The sequence below is a fragment of the Chenopodium quinoa genome, unplaced genomic scaffold, assembly GCF_001683475.1.
Source record: "Chenopodium quinoa cultivar QQ74 unplaced genomic scaffold, ASM168347v1, whole genome shotgun sequence".
Classification (NCBI taxonomy): Eukaryota; Viridiplantae; Streptophyta; class Magnoliopsida; order Caryophyllales; family Amaranthaceae; genus Chenopodium; species Chenopodium quinoa.
The window spans coordinates 617,295-630,203 of NW_018744394.1; the positions used below are offsets into that span (position 1 = coordinate 617,295).

A 12,909-nucleotide genomic window follows, 5' to 3' on the forward strand; every position below is an offset into this window, starting at 1 on the left:
GAATTGATTAAAGTGACAGGCATTCTTCTCAAAAACAAATAGTGACTATAGAGATAATTCAGGACGATATTCTATATCTAACAAGAAAAGAAAATATCAGTCAGGTAGACACTAGAGATCAGCATTAGTGTTTAAAATTGTGTTCATTATCAATGGGTTAGTGCCTTGGAGTTGGAGGTGTGGCTATTGTAGAGGATGGGATGTTATAGCTTATATATAACGGCTTGTAAGAGGAGCAGGGATATATTCGCTATGATTTAAATTGGTGGAGGCGAAGGGAGAACTTCAGTTATAGAAGTCTTGAATGTTTTTTGCCTATTAATCTCATCAATTTCAAGCAGGAGTCGCAGGACTAATAATGCTACTTCCTAGAGTGACTTTTAATCCCAAAAAAAGCCCATACATAATGCTTAAACAAAGATATCACCCTTTATTACTTAAAGCCATGTTAAACTGAGCAGATGAGTAAGAATATAAGTACTACAGCCAACGAAGTATACCAGTTTGCACGTTATCTCTAGAAAAAGTCCAAAAAGGAGAAAGAAAGAAAGAATAAGGGAAATTTTGTAAAATATCCTAGACAAAGAAAAAAAAAAAAGTCACACAAAATTCTACTTCTTAGTTCCTCTCTGAATTTAATATACTGTTTTCCTGAGCAAGTTGAATAGATAAAGCAACCCAAATTAAACCTGAAACAAGCTAATGAGAAATAACTCATGGAAATTCCAGAAAAGTAAACTTGAAAATCTTAAAAACGATTTTATTGAATTTTGTACATGGCCTAGTGTTGTATGGTGAAGAAAATGTAGGAAAAAATATAATCTTGCAAATTATAAGGTCGATTTCCTAATTGCAATCAGAAAGATTAACACAAAATGCAACAAGTGTTATTTAGGACTTTTAGGTTAAACAAACCTACAAGCATACGCTCAAAATAATTCCAAAACAAATTCCAATTTTATCAAACGATATACATGCCTTTAATTTGGCTTGCAAACAAAGAAACTAAATTAATACAAAAAACATTAATCATAATAAAAAGTAAGAATCTAAAATTGACCAGGTCAAACTTTAACCATACTAGGAATACAAATCCTAACCCAAGTAGGATTGGTAACTAATTGCAATCTAACTAGAAATTGAAAACAAATCTTAACTCAAATAAGGAAAAAAAAAAATACCCTAAAACCAACTAGGAGACGAAAGCAAATCCTAATCTAACAAGTGATGAAAGGGAAAATGTGAATCATTAAAGATATAAGTTTAAAAAAAAACCCCTACTCAAGTGAATCATAAAAATGTGTTTCAGATACTCTAAGCTATTTATATAAGTAATAAAACATAGCAGACCACCAGTCAACATACATACGCAAGTCGCCTAGACAGCAACCAGGTAGTGAGAAGGGAAATATGGGTGACAAGGAAACTGACAAGACAGAGGAAGGCAGCAGAAAGTAAGAGCAGAAGTAGCATCCTAGGGATTGGTGTAATAAATAAGAGAGGGAGGGAATAAGTTCAAAATGCAGAAGTGTAATCTGGTTTTGTAGGGGGAAAGATTGTATGCCTCTTGAACAGCTCACTGATTGTTAACCCTTTTTATCTTTCATTATTAATCGAAGAGCCCGTCTTTCTTTATAGATCTTGCCTTCTCTCAATTTTGTGCAGTGTTTTGACTGAATTGCGCCTCAGATTTGTTACAATTTAAAATAAGTATAGAAGAATTATGAATGCTCGCACATCACCAACAATGATTTGCTGTGTCAACTCACGCTGGTGACAGGACAAAATAACAAATCTGTATATATTTACATGAACAGAAGCCAGTAAATTCCAAAGTTCTTCGTTAAATGCAGCTGCAGTAATAGAAGACTGACGAGAAAAGCAGGGATAATTATATATTATACACAAGTTTATTACGAAAATACTGGATATTTAGGTTTTGCTTAAATGCCCAGTCAACAAATGAATATTAGCAATCAAAGTTTAGTAAGCTAGTCCAAAAAACTTGTCATATATTAACAAATATCAAAGAGTGTCTTGAGTCTTAACTAATAGATTAATAAAAGCACAACAAACCTCCAAGAAAAAATGGAACCCAAAAAATAGAAACAAGTAGGCACCCAATAATTACCTGGCGACCCACATGTGCATCAAGAGCACTCAAAGGATCATCAAAGATATAAACATCTGATTTGGAATACACAGCCCGAGCCATTGATACCCTTTGCTTCTGGCCACCGCTAATATTCACTCCTCTTTCGCCAATCTCAGTAAGATCACCACCCTGATCAAGAACCAAAAAAATTACATGTATAAATCACAAAATATATATACATACATACATATAGGGGGAGGCTCTCGTGAGAATTTTTCTTATGTGAGAATTTTTCTTATGTGAGAACACTCTTTATGTTCAAAAGTTTTACTCATATGTTCTAAATTTTAAATATGATGTTCTAAACTTTTCCTTAGGTGTTCTAAATTAAATCAAATGTCCTTAGGTGTTCTAAATACTCACATATTCTAAACCATAAATTAGTTAAGTTTAATATCATAAATTTTAAATAACTTGATCCAAAATTTTAACTTATATGTTCTAAATTTTAAAATGTGTGTTCTAAGATTTTTAATTATATGTTCCAGATTTTAAAGCGCATGTTCTATATTTTAACTCATATGTTCTAAATTTTTTGGGAAAAATTGAAAAGAATAATCCCACCTTTCGCCCATCTGCTCAAAATAATCTCACCTTTTCGAATTCCAAAAATAATCCCACCTTGTAACCCCATCTTCCCAAAATGAACCTTTTTACATACAACCGTTTCAACAATTTTTTTTTTTTTGTTCAAATAATAAACAAAGGCAGAAGAAAAAAAAAAGAAAAAAGAAAAAATCCCCTAACACCATAACCCAGCCCCACCCCACCATTGACACCGCCAGTCCAGCTTAACCCTAGCCGTCGGCACCCCTGCCCCACCAATACCGGCGAAACCCTCCTTCCCCCTTTCTCTCTCTCCCCGAAAACCATCTCAACCCTGCCTAACCACCGCAAATACAACCCGAAACCCCACCTCAATCGCTGAATTGGAGCTTGTGGCTGCGTTATGGGTTGAATTGGATCTTGTGGCTGCGATTTATGGGGCTGCGACATCACGGTGGCTGGGTTGGGGTAATTGCGGAGTTAGTGCAGTGGTGGACTGGTGGTTGTTATGGGGTATGTTGGGCGAATTTGGAGGTGGTGCGGTGGTTGATTAATGCGGCAGCAAATGATTTGAAGGTGGTGCTGTGGGGTTGCTGGTGTGGCTGGCGAATCCCGGGAGTTAAGAGGGGTTGTGATTGGTGGCAATTTGGAGGGTGTGGGTTCAGTGGTGGTTGGCGTGGAGGGACCGTACAGGAGAAACGATTTGGTGGTGATTGGTGAATTTGGTGGGAGGGAATCAAGGAGGGCGGCTGGCCGGCTAGGTCTGGTCGTTCTCGCGGACAACTGGGTCTGGCTGGTCGGCGGTGGCTGGTCCGGCGAGGGAGAGGAGCTCTGGTAGAGTGGTAGGGGAAGGAAGAAGAAGAGGGTTTTTTTTTTTTTTAATTCTTTAATTTTTAAAATAATTCTTTAATTTTTTAAAAACCCAATTAAAAGGTGACATGTGTCAAATTACCTTTTAAAACAGGTTACCAATTCAAACAACCGGTCATTAAATGAAAAAGGTTCATTTTGGGAAGATGGGGTTACAAGGTGGGATTATTTCTGGAATTCGAAAAGGTAGGATTATTTTGAGCAGATGGGCGAAAAGTGGGATTATTCTTTTCAATTTTTCCAATTTTTTACTCACACTTTCTTTATTCTATATCAGTTTGTTCTAAATTTTTATTCACATGTTCATAATCTTAAATCAGATGTTAAAAATTTTACTCATATGTTTAAAATTTTATAAAGCAGATTTTATAAATTTTTAATCACTTGTTCTAATTCTTAAATCAAATGTTCTAAACATATTACTCACATAGATGTTCTAAATATATGTATACATATATATATATATATGTCAATATATATATATATATATATATATATAATAATAATAATAATAATAATAATAATAATAAATGAAACAACGAATTAATACAAACTGCATGGACAAAATGAAATATAAAAAATATCCAGAAGCATTGATCAAGTGATGAACATAAACTTACTGGAAGCAATTCCAGGTCTTGCTTCAAGGCTGTAACATTGAGTGATGTCTCATATTTTGCAGGTTCAAATACTGATCCAAATAGAATGTTATCGCGTACCTACAAGAACCCATATTTAGGAGTGACAGAAATTCTTCATAAATTATATTTTAACTGATAAAGTAGAGACGACCAGTCCACTTTAGTAATTGAAAACAAGCCCAGCTTCTGAATAGTATCTCTACTGCCAATAAGACAAAAGATAACATAATTAAACAACTCACAGTTGCGTTAAATATCCAAGAAACTTGTGGCACATAAGCAACTGTCCCTCTGATGACAGCACTTGTATCAGAAGACAAAGCAGGAACCTCCCCAAGCATTGCAGATATTAATGATGTCTTTCCTTCTCCAGTACCACCTACTATTGCTACTAAGCTTCCAACAGGTATATCCAAATTTATATTGGCTAGTGTGGGCTTCTCTGCCTGAAAAAAAAAATAAATAAATAAATTCAAACATTTGATATCATTAGAAATGTGACCCACCAGAGCCCAAATATGTTCACAGGACTGTTAGAATATATGTAAGTAATAGATGGTAGTTATCAAGCATAAGAACCTTAAACACACCAAAACAAAACGAAATTCAATGTAGAGTCGTAGAAGAATTGATGATAGCATTTTTGAGATATTAAGACTTTTTAACTAATTAGTTAAAATCTAATTAAACACATTATCACTGAAAGCTATCGTTAACATAATTATGGTAAGATCTACAACTGCAAGTTTATTGATTATTTATTACCTTTATTAAGCATTTGTTATCAAAATATGATGTGAGATTAACCTCATTTCTTGTCAATATTTAAACATATTGCATTGTCCCCACTACTATAGGCCCCATCAAACCCCTAAACCAAGACTATAATAAATGAAAGAGATCCAAAGAGATGAGACAATCTAAAATCGTACACCATACCATCAGCTCACGACCTCTAACAAGACAACAGCAAATTGGAGAATAAAAGGAATCTAAAGTACACTTGCCTCTTTTATCCATTTTTTAAATACTTGCAAATTTTGGCATGGAATCAGTATCATATTATTGTTTCTTTCACTATATCTACTTGCACTAATCCTAAATTGTTAATCTCTCCTAGAAACAATTAAGTACACCCATCAGCTCCACTTACACATTAATTTATTCATTTCCATGTACTACCCAGTATCCATAGTTCTTCCTATAACTACATGTAATATCAAGTATTTAGAAACAGGGAGTATATACACTACCCCTATTTTAATTTGTTCTACTCTATTGATGGTTTTTTTTTTTTTTTTTTTTGGTTCTACTTTACTTTATTCCATTATCGGCATACTACATTTACCATCATACCCCTCTTAGCCCACAACATCCACACTTTTCCAAATTCTCTCACTTACTTTAATTTACACCTACCCACCTTTTTACACTATTGCTCTCTCTCTCTCTCTCTCTTACTTTATCTTACACCCAACCACTTTTTTACATACTTTCATTTTTTTTTTTCAAAGTTTTCTTAAACTACTACCTCCGTAACAGGTTATGTGCAACGATTTGACATAAAGCAGAGAGGAAAAATGTATAATCGTTGCACATAACCTGTAAAGGAGGTAGTAAGTATCTGCAGTGACTTGTACAAAATGAATGTAGTATATATTTTTAGCAAGGATACGTGAGTAAACCTTTAAATCCCAAGAGAAGTTTCCATTTTTAATCGAGACAGCCGGCAATGCTGGATCAAGAGGCGGATTTGGCAGAAGGACCCTCTCCTCAGCAAGCAATAATTCTTCCAAGCGCTTTAGGGATACATTTGCATTTACAACCTGTCACCACAAAAAAAAAAAAGGACCAGGAATACATGATCAAACTAATATTTCAAAATAGCTGAGCAGCAACATATAAATCAGATTAGAGAGCAAATTGAGCATATAAAGAGGAAGCTATTTTATGTATTCAAATCTTGGTAGATCAGGAAAGGACAATTGACACCCTATATTTTCATTGACATTGCACAGCTACTCACAAACATCAATAGATAAATTACACTTTTAAGGAATCCTGCAGGGTGAGGAAGGCAGTGAGAGCACACCCTTAAGGGGACAACATTCACTACAGAGAATATTGCTATAAGGAATATGGCAATACTACAACATCACTGGGGATAGGGCCATATTGAAAGATCTATATAATAGATTGAAATATAAAACTATTCAGAAATATTTCTATCATACAACTTGACAGAATCAGTCCACGAAGCCATGTATGAAATAGCTAGAAGATTTGCCAGATTACCTGTGTTATGATGTTTGGAAGCATAAACAGAGGAAACCGTAGCACTGCAAATAATGAAAGAGATGTAAATGCCCTCGCTGGTGTCAACTCCCCTCCAAGCAGTGAGAACATCCCAAAGGAGACCACAGTTACCATAACAGGTATACTATTCAGTATAAAACTGTTTAACTGAAAATGCAAGAAAGGAAAAGACATCAACAGGCCACATATTGGACAAGCTCAGGAATGTGAACACATCCAACAATGGGCAAGGAGACAATAAACCATGTGCAATAAGATCACAAATAAAGTAGACACATGATTCAAATTCAAACTAGCTACATTAAATCAACAATAGCTAACAATTATCCACTAAAGAAACTACTAAAACATCATAATGAAGTGTTCCAAATTCATATACAGATAATATAGACCACATAAGACAGCAGTAAATTTACCAAAGTGACCAGACACAACAAAATTCATTAGCAAAAACCATCAGAATTCAGGAATCGATATTACAATGAATGAATATGATTTAAAAATTTATATTAATATTCAATCATCCATACATACATCAGTGTTGTGGCAAGACCCATGTAGCCATGTGGTGACCTGCATCTAATCTATATAGCCAAAAGTAACTCTAGGACTGATACACTTGTTGCACATGGCTGCATAGCTAACACAGGAGATTCCCCAAAGAAAATAAAAAAATATAAAAAATAAACTTCCCAATCCATTAAGTTATACTTAAGAAAGCAGCATTGATATAGAGTCACTGGGACTTACTACTACTTGCAGGTTAGTTAACTGGTTAAGTCATCACTTCCATTCTCTACAGGATAAGGGTCCAAATCCATAAGCTCACCAAATCATTTGTAAGAAGAAATCATCACTAAGCCTCCTTTCAAAAGAGTCCAAAATTACCCTCTCAGCCACAATCGACCCATGACACATATGCTCATGCTATCATTTTTAGTAGACTTCCTCTAGATCTTCTATTCCTCTCTCTTCCTTAATTTACCTCTATTTTCTCTAACTCAAGCACTTTATGGTGGATACTCCACCAAAAAAAAAAAAAAAAAAAAAAAAAAAAAAACAGGGCGAAATCTTATTTGTTTATAGTGCTATTGGAACAGGCTGGTACCGTTTCAGTTCATAATATCAGTTACGCAAGTAATACATTAGAATAGACACTAATTAATGGAAATCTTAGCAGATTGCTCTCTACATAAATCAGTACACCCGATTGTTTACATAAGTACCATCATCCATAGCCACCAAGAAGTTACACCATCAGAACTAGGACAGCACCCTTTTGAAAGTTAAATTTAAATTAAATAATAAATAATAAATTAAATCCTTTGACCAGGAACAATATGCAAGAATTTGAAAATTTTTCAATTCTGAAATCACAGAATTCGGAATTCCTCATTTTCTCCCAAACAAGGTTCTCATACCGCTGCTAGTAGCTGCGCTTTGCAAAACCATGATAGCTCATCCGCTCGTAGGGTTTGGACCTTTCCTTGGAAACTAGTCTCCCATGCATAGCACCTGGTCAAAATTAGCAGGACTTCTTATAAATTCTCATTTGTCTTACAAAAATCCAAGGCATAAGCCAATGTTACAAGATTTACACACTTTACAGTATCCATAGCAGCCAATATTTCATTCATAAGGCCGATTCTCTTGTCAGTGCGCTGTAAGCCTTCTTTGGTCAACTTCTGCATCTTGCTGATGATATATGTCTAGCATAAAAATGTAATAAGTCATTTTACGTTTGAATAAGTGATAGATAAATAATTTCCAAAGGAGTGAAACAAGCTTTAACTGAATGAACATACATTTCCAAACTCACAAACCTGCACCTCACCAACAGGGTAGTCAATCCCTCCCACAACAATTCTTCTTATATGACAGAAAATAAATACTTCATACCACCCCCATTTCTGAAGTTCACATGTATTATTAGCACAGTGCTGAAGTGGTGAGTGGGTGTAAGAAAAAGGTGGATAAAGTAAGAGAGAGTGCAAAAAGATGATTGGGTGTATGAAAAAAGAGGATTAAGTAAGAGATAGTGCGTGTAAAGGTGAGTGGGTGTAAGATAAAAGTGGATATACTACGAGAGAGTGTGTTAAAAAGGTAAATGGGTGCAAGAAAGGTGGATAAAGTAAGAGAGTGAGTAAAAAGGTGAGTGGGTGTAAGAGGGGCAAAGCAGTAAAAAGGGTTTGACAAATATGGAATCACTGAAAGTGTTAAGAACTTTTAGACACGGAGAAAGTACTTGTTTCTTAGGGACTGTTGCGTCAAAGTCCAGAGCCAAGAAACGACCTAATGCATTTGAACAATTTCTACTTATTATAGACAGTTTTAAGACTTTCCAAAAATGCCAACACTTTTCATACATTATATACTACATCCTCCCTAATCCTTGTTATCTGATAAATAAACTTTTTGTAATCCATATGGAAAGAACATTGTAATCATGTCAATATTCATCAACATGAAATCCATACAAGTCCACAAACCAGGCAAAATACAACTCTTTGATCTCCAAATCTCAATTAATAGTAAATTATTGAAATTCAGATCAGCCACAGTTGCAAATAGTTGGCAGGACCCCACTTGAGCAAACCTTCTCTTACAGAGGATAGTAATTAATTTGCAACAGAAAAATTAGACGCCCTAGTAATCCAGTAACTTTCAACAGTGTGTAATTTCTCAGGTTCAACCAGCCAACTGACCTAGGTCATGAGCCCCTAAAGTGAGAATGGTACTTAGAGAAACAAATTTGATGTGTTACATCAAATCCTAATAGGGGTACCCTAAGACAGAGAGAGAGAGAGAGAGAGAGAGAGAGAGAGAGAGAGAGAGAGATCATATACAAATTTAAATAAACAAAATGGATGGTGCTTGATATGCAAGTTAATGAGGAATCTCATACTGTAGTCTTCACTCTCCACTTGTAGTAATTACTGTGGTCATGACACAACAATACTAATAGTGAAAAATAAATAAGCAAACACAGGAACACCCAACAATGTTTTCTTTCCTTTAAGATTACATTTGCAATTTAACAAAGAGTAAAATGGCATTTGTTTTCTTATTACCTGTATGGGGAACAAAAGAACTAGCATCAAAGCACCAACAATTGAAGCCACTCCTAGCTCCTTGTAAAGAAGAACCATAGCAATAACAATACGAAATGGAGCAGACCACACTGTATGAAGGGACTGGCAAACTTGCTGCAGTAATAAGAACAACACATGAGATGCAATACACATTTTAATTTAACACAAAGGGCCTTCAAACAAACATTAAAATTTGGTCTACGTCACAGAGATCCAGCACTCTAGCAACTATTGCATATACCAGTTTCCCAATCTACTTGGAAAACAGAGACATCACAGGGCAAAGGCCAATTAGTCAGATTAAAGGAGCAGGCAAGAAACTAATATACAGTATACTAATTAGGTTCTAGATAATTCTCTCAAGAAATGAACAACCAAACTATAATTCCTTTTCAAGAGATTTAAAAGGGATATTATCAAGAAATTTTCTCTAGGTTAGGTTTATATACATGGTGAAGGTCTGCTTCAATAGGTCATGACAGAGTTGCCACATTTTATGAATGCATTCCTCAACAAGAATATCATTGACGACACAGATTCTAGGATAAGACGGCCATTGGTATTCAAACTCCTCATTCCACCTGAAGTACCCGAATTATATCCTTGCTACTCTGATATAGATATGGACACTTGAAACTTCATTTTAGACCCAAATGATGGAATTCTTTTCATACAAAAGCCAAAGTCAGACACTTAGACAGAATTCCATGTCTCAGTAACATAGGATAGATGAATAAACTCAAATCTTAGCATTAAGGTCAATCATATTTTTCATGTCTTGAATACTTACACATATATTGGTTCCTTCAATGTTTAAATTATATGTGCCAATTCAACAAAAGATTGATCAACATCAAAACATATAAATTACTTGCAGCTAATATCATGATATTTATTCGCTAGCAAGTAGCAGCTACTGAAACTGTGCTAGCCAACAACAGATAAGATGTAATCTCTTAAAACAAGATTTTAAATGCTGCTTCATACACTCAACAGCAATTTGGATTTTTCAACAATGATCAATTTAATATACTAGATTAATAATACATGCCTGGAGAGATTCAGCATCAGTAGTCATCATATTGGTTATTTTCCCAGTTGCAATTTTTTTGCGACTCTCGTGAGTTAGCCTTAAGGATTTGCGAAATACTGCAGCTACCTGCAGGACAAACACAAAGATAGATATGAATAATGGGAAGACAACATATCACATGCCAATAATGAAATTCAACTATGAAAAAAATAAAAATCATATATATAAAGGTAATGTAGAAAATAATCTTAAATTACCAACAACTATTCCGAGCACAATAAGCCACATACCACAACTAAGCTATTCCTTCAATATAAAAATGATATGGAAGTGATTGAACTTCTTTTCTTAAGATATATAGGTGTTGGACAAAGATACAAGGAAAGCCAAAATAAATTTACCAACGTAGATCGGAGCCGGTACCCAACACGCATAACATTTTGAAAATATTGTGCTTCACATAACACCCCTAACACCTGGATTGTACATTAAACAAAAATGCAAAAATGTCAGGACCATTCAATGAAATAATTGATAATATTTAAGATTATCATGTGAAATGAAACTTATGCAACTTCCTTAAGGAAAACAATGGAAAAATAGCTACTTTTTAGTGTTAAGAATAAACAGGGGGAATTATTTAGAGATAAAAACAGAAAGTAAACTGTACTTCGTAGCATGGTACACTTGGGACAATGGTTAATCAGGTTAAGTTATGGGACTTTAAAACCGAATACTCCCAAGAAGACCTTCATCCGATCGTGTAGTTATTTATCGTACTAGATAGTTTACATTCATCCAAATTTTTATCCTACTCCTGGATGAATTATGGGACATCATATTAGTTTTTCATGATTGAACTGAATAGGTTGCTGTACAGGAAACACGTCATCACTAGCTTTCCTTGTGAAGTAACCTTAAACTATAAAACACACCAACATGCAACAAGGAGATATAAGTGACAGACAACCATTTTGTTTTTGCTGTCAATGTAAGATAATTTATATAGTATTGCAGCTAACAATTGCCACTTTCTCCCATTTTCCCTTTTTTTCCAGAAATTTATCGCTTCTTGTGGAAAAATCAAATTTTTTCCTCCCAGCCCTTCACTTTTGCTAATTTCAGAAGATTTGTTATCAGTTACTAGAAATATAGAATACTAGATGAGAATATTCAACATCTTGAAATAGCTTGAGCAAAAACACACATTCCAAAGTGAAAGTCCAGACAGACCCTGGATGGTTATTATCCACCAGGAAACATTGACAACTTTTTCATTATTTAGCTTACTCAGTGAATGTATACCACATATTGGCAAAGGCAAAGTATTTATCCTATCATAAAAGCAGAGCATGTCCAGTTTACTAGCTTGTTATAATTTGATACAACTCCTATAAGAGAAAAAGTTTCATTCTGAACTAATTTGTAATCACCAAAAAGAACTGTGAAGAGCACATATATGTGCAGATATCCTCAGACAAAGGATTTTAGAACTATGCGTTGAAAGATCATCTGGAAAGAAGCCATCACTCAATAACATTTTACACGTGGACATATAGTCGAACATCGTGTCTATTTTCTCGTGTCTTTGTTATAAGATTTCTAGGTCTAGCACTCTAGTGTGATACTATATTTTTTATTTTGAGTTATTTTTCTTTATTTTTTAACATAAGATGGTTTCTATGAGAGCAGGATCTAGCACAATTTGGGTACAAGAATTGGCGCCAAAAACTTCGAAGACACAGAGATGACAAATTACCTACTAAATGATATAGATCATATTTAAAGATAAGATTTTTTTATAAATTTTCTATTAAAACTCAAATAAGATGAAAAGACGAATTAAAACATTAATATTTGTAAGCAGTAAGGCAATACATAAAAATGATGGAGTACTAGTGTAAAGTTTTATACAGAAAAAACATTAATAATAAGAATAAAGAGCTCCCTTGCACATGTTCTCATTTCAGCTACTCCTGTTTTTTTTTTTTCTTTCTTTCTCCACTCATCTTTTTCTGCAATGAATTTTTTAAATCGGTCTCGCAAATGCATACCCAGTGCCCTTTACATAATCACCAACCTCGAATCCTTAATCCCACAAAACCCAAATCCAAAGAACAAACATCTACACCCACATGGGGTTTGGTTGGCATCAAAACTTTGGCAACAAAATTCAAATTTATCATTAAAACCTACTAGCAAGTTATGCAAGAAGTCAACTCTAGCTTAGATGGAGCCCGGGATTTCAAAGTAATC

The 12,909-nt window shown here is 34.5% G+C and overlaps 1 protein-coding gene across 3 annotated transcripts in view; it reads right to left on the reverse strand.

Moving 5' to 3' along the window:
• LOC110696871 (ABC transporter C family member 2-like) overlaps positions 1–12,909 on the reverse strand; it is a 35,775-nt gene that overhangs the window by 14,478 nt on the left and 8,388 nt on the right. For all 3 annotated transcript variants that reach the window (XM_021874210.1, XM_021874209.1, XM_021874211.1), the window contains exons 11-20: positions 11,055–11,129; positions 10,672–10,779; positions 9,600–9,734; positions 8,131–8,237; positions 7,950–8,043; positions 6,508–6,675; positions 5,898–6,038; positions 4,455–4,658; positions 4,192–4,290; positions 2,132–2,284 (exon numbers count right to left, since the gene is read on the reverse strand). In XM_021874210.1, coding sequence (XP_021729902.1) covers positions 2,132–2,284; positions 4,192–4,290; positions 4,455–4,658; positions 5,898–6,038; positions 6,508–6,675; positions 7,950–8,043; positions 8,131–8,237; positions 9,600–9,734; positions 10,672–10,779; positions 11,055–11,129 — 1,284 coding nt within the window. The remainder of the gene's footprint in view (positions 1–2,131; positions 2,285–4,191; positions 4,291–4,454; positions 4,659–5,897; positions 6,039–6,507; positions 6,676–7,949; positions 8,044–8,130; positions 8,238–9,599; positions 9,735–10,671; positions 10,780–11,054; positions 11,130–12,909) is intronic.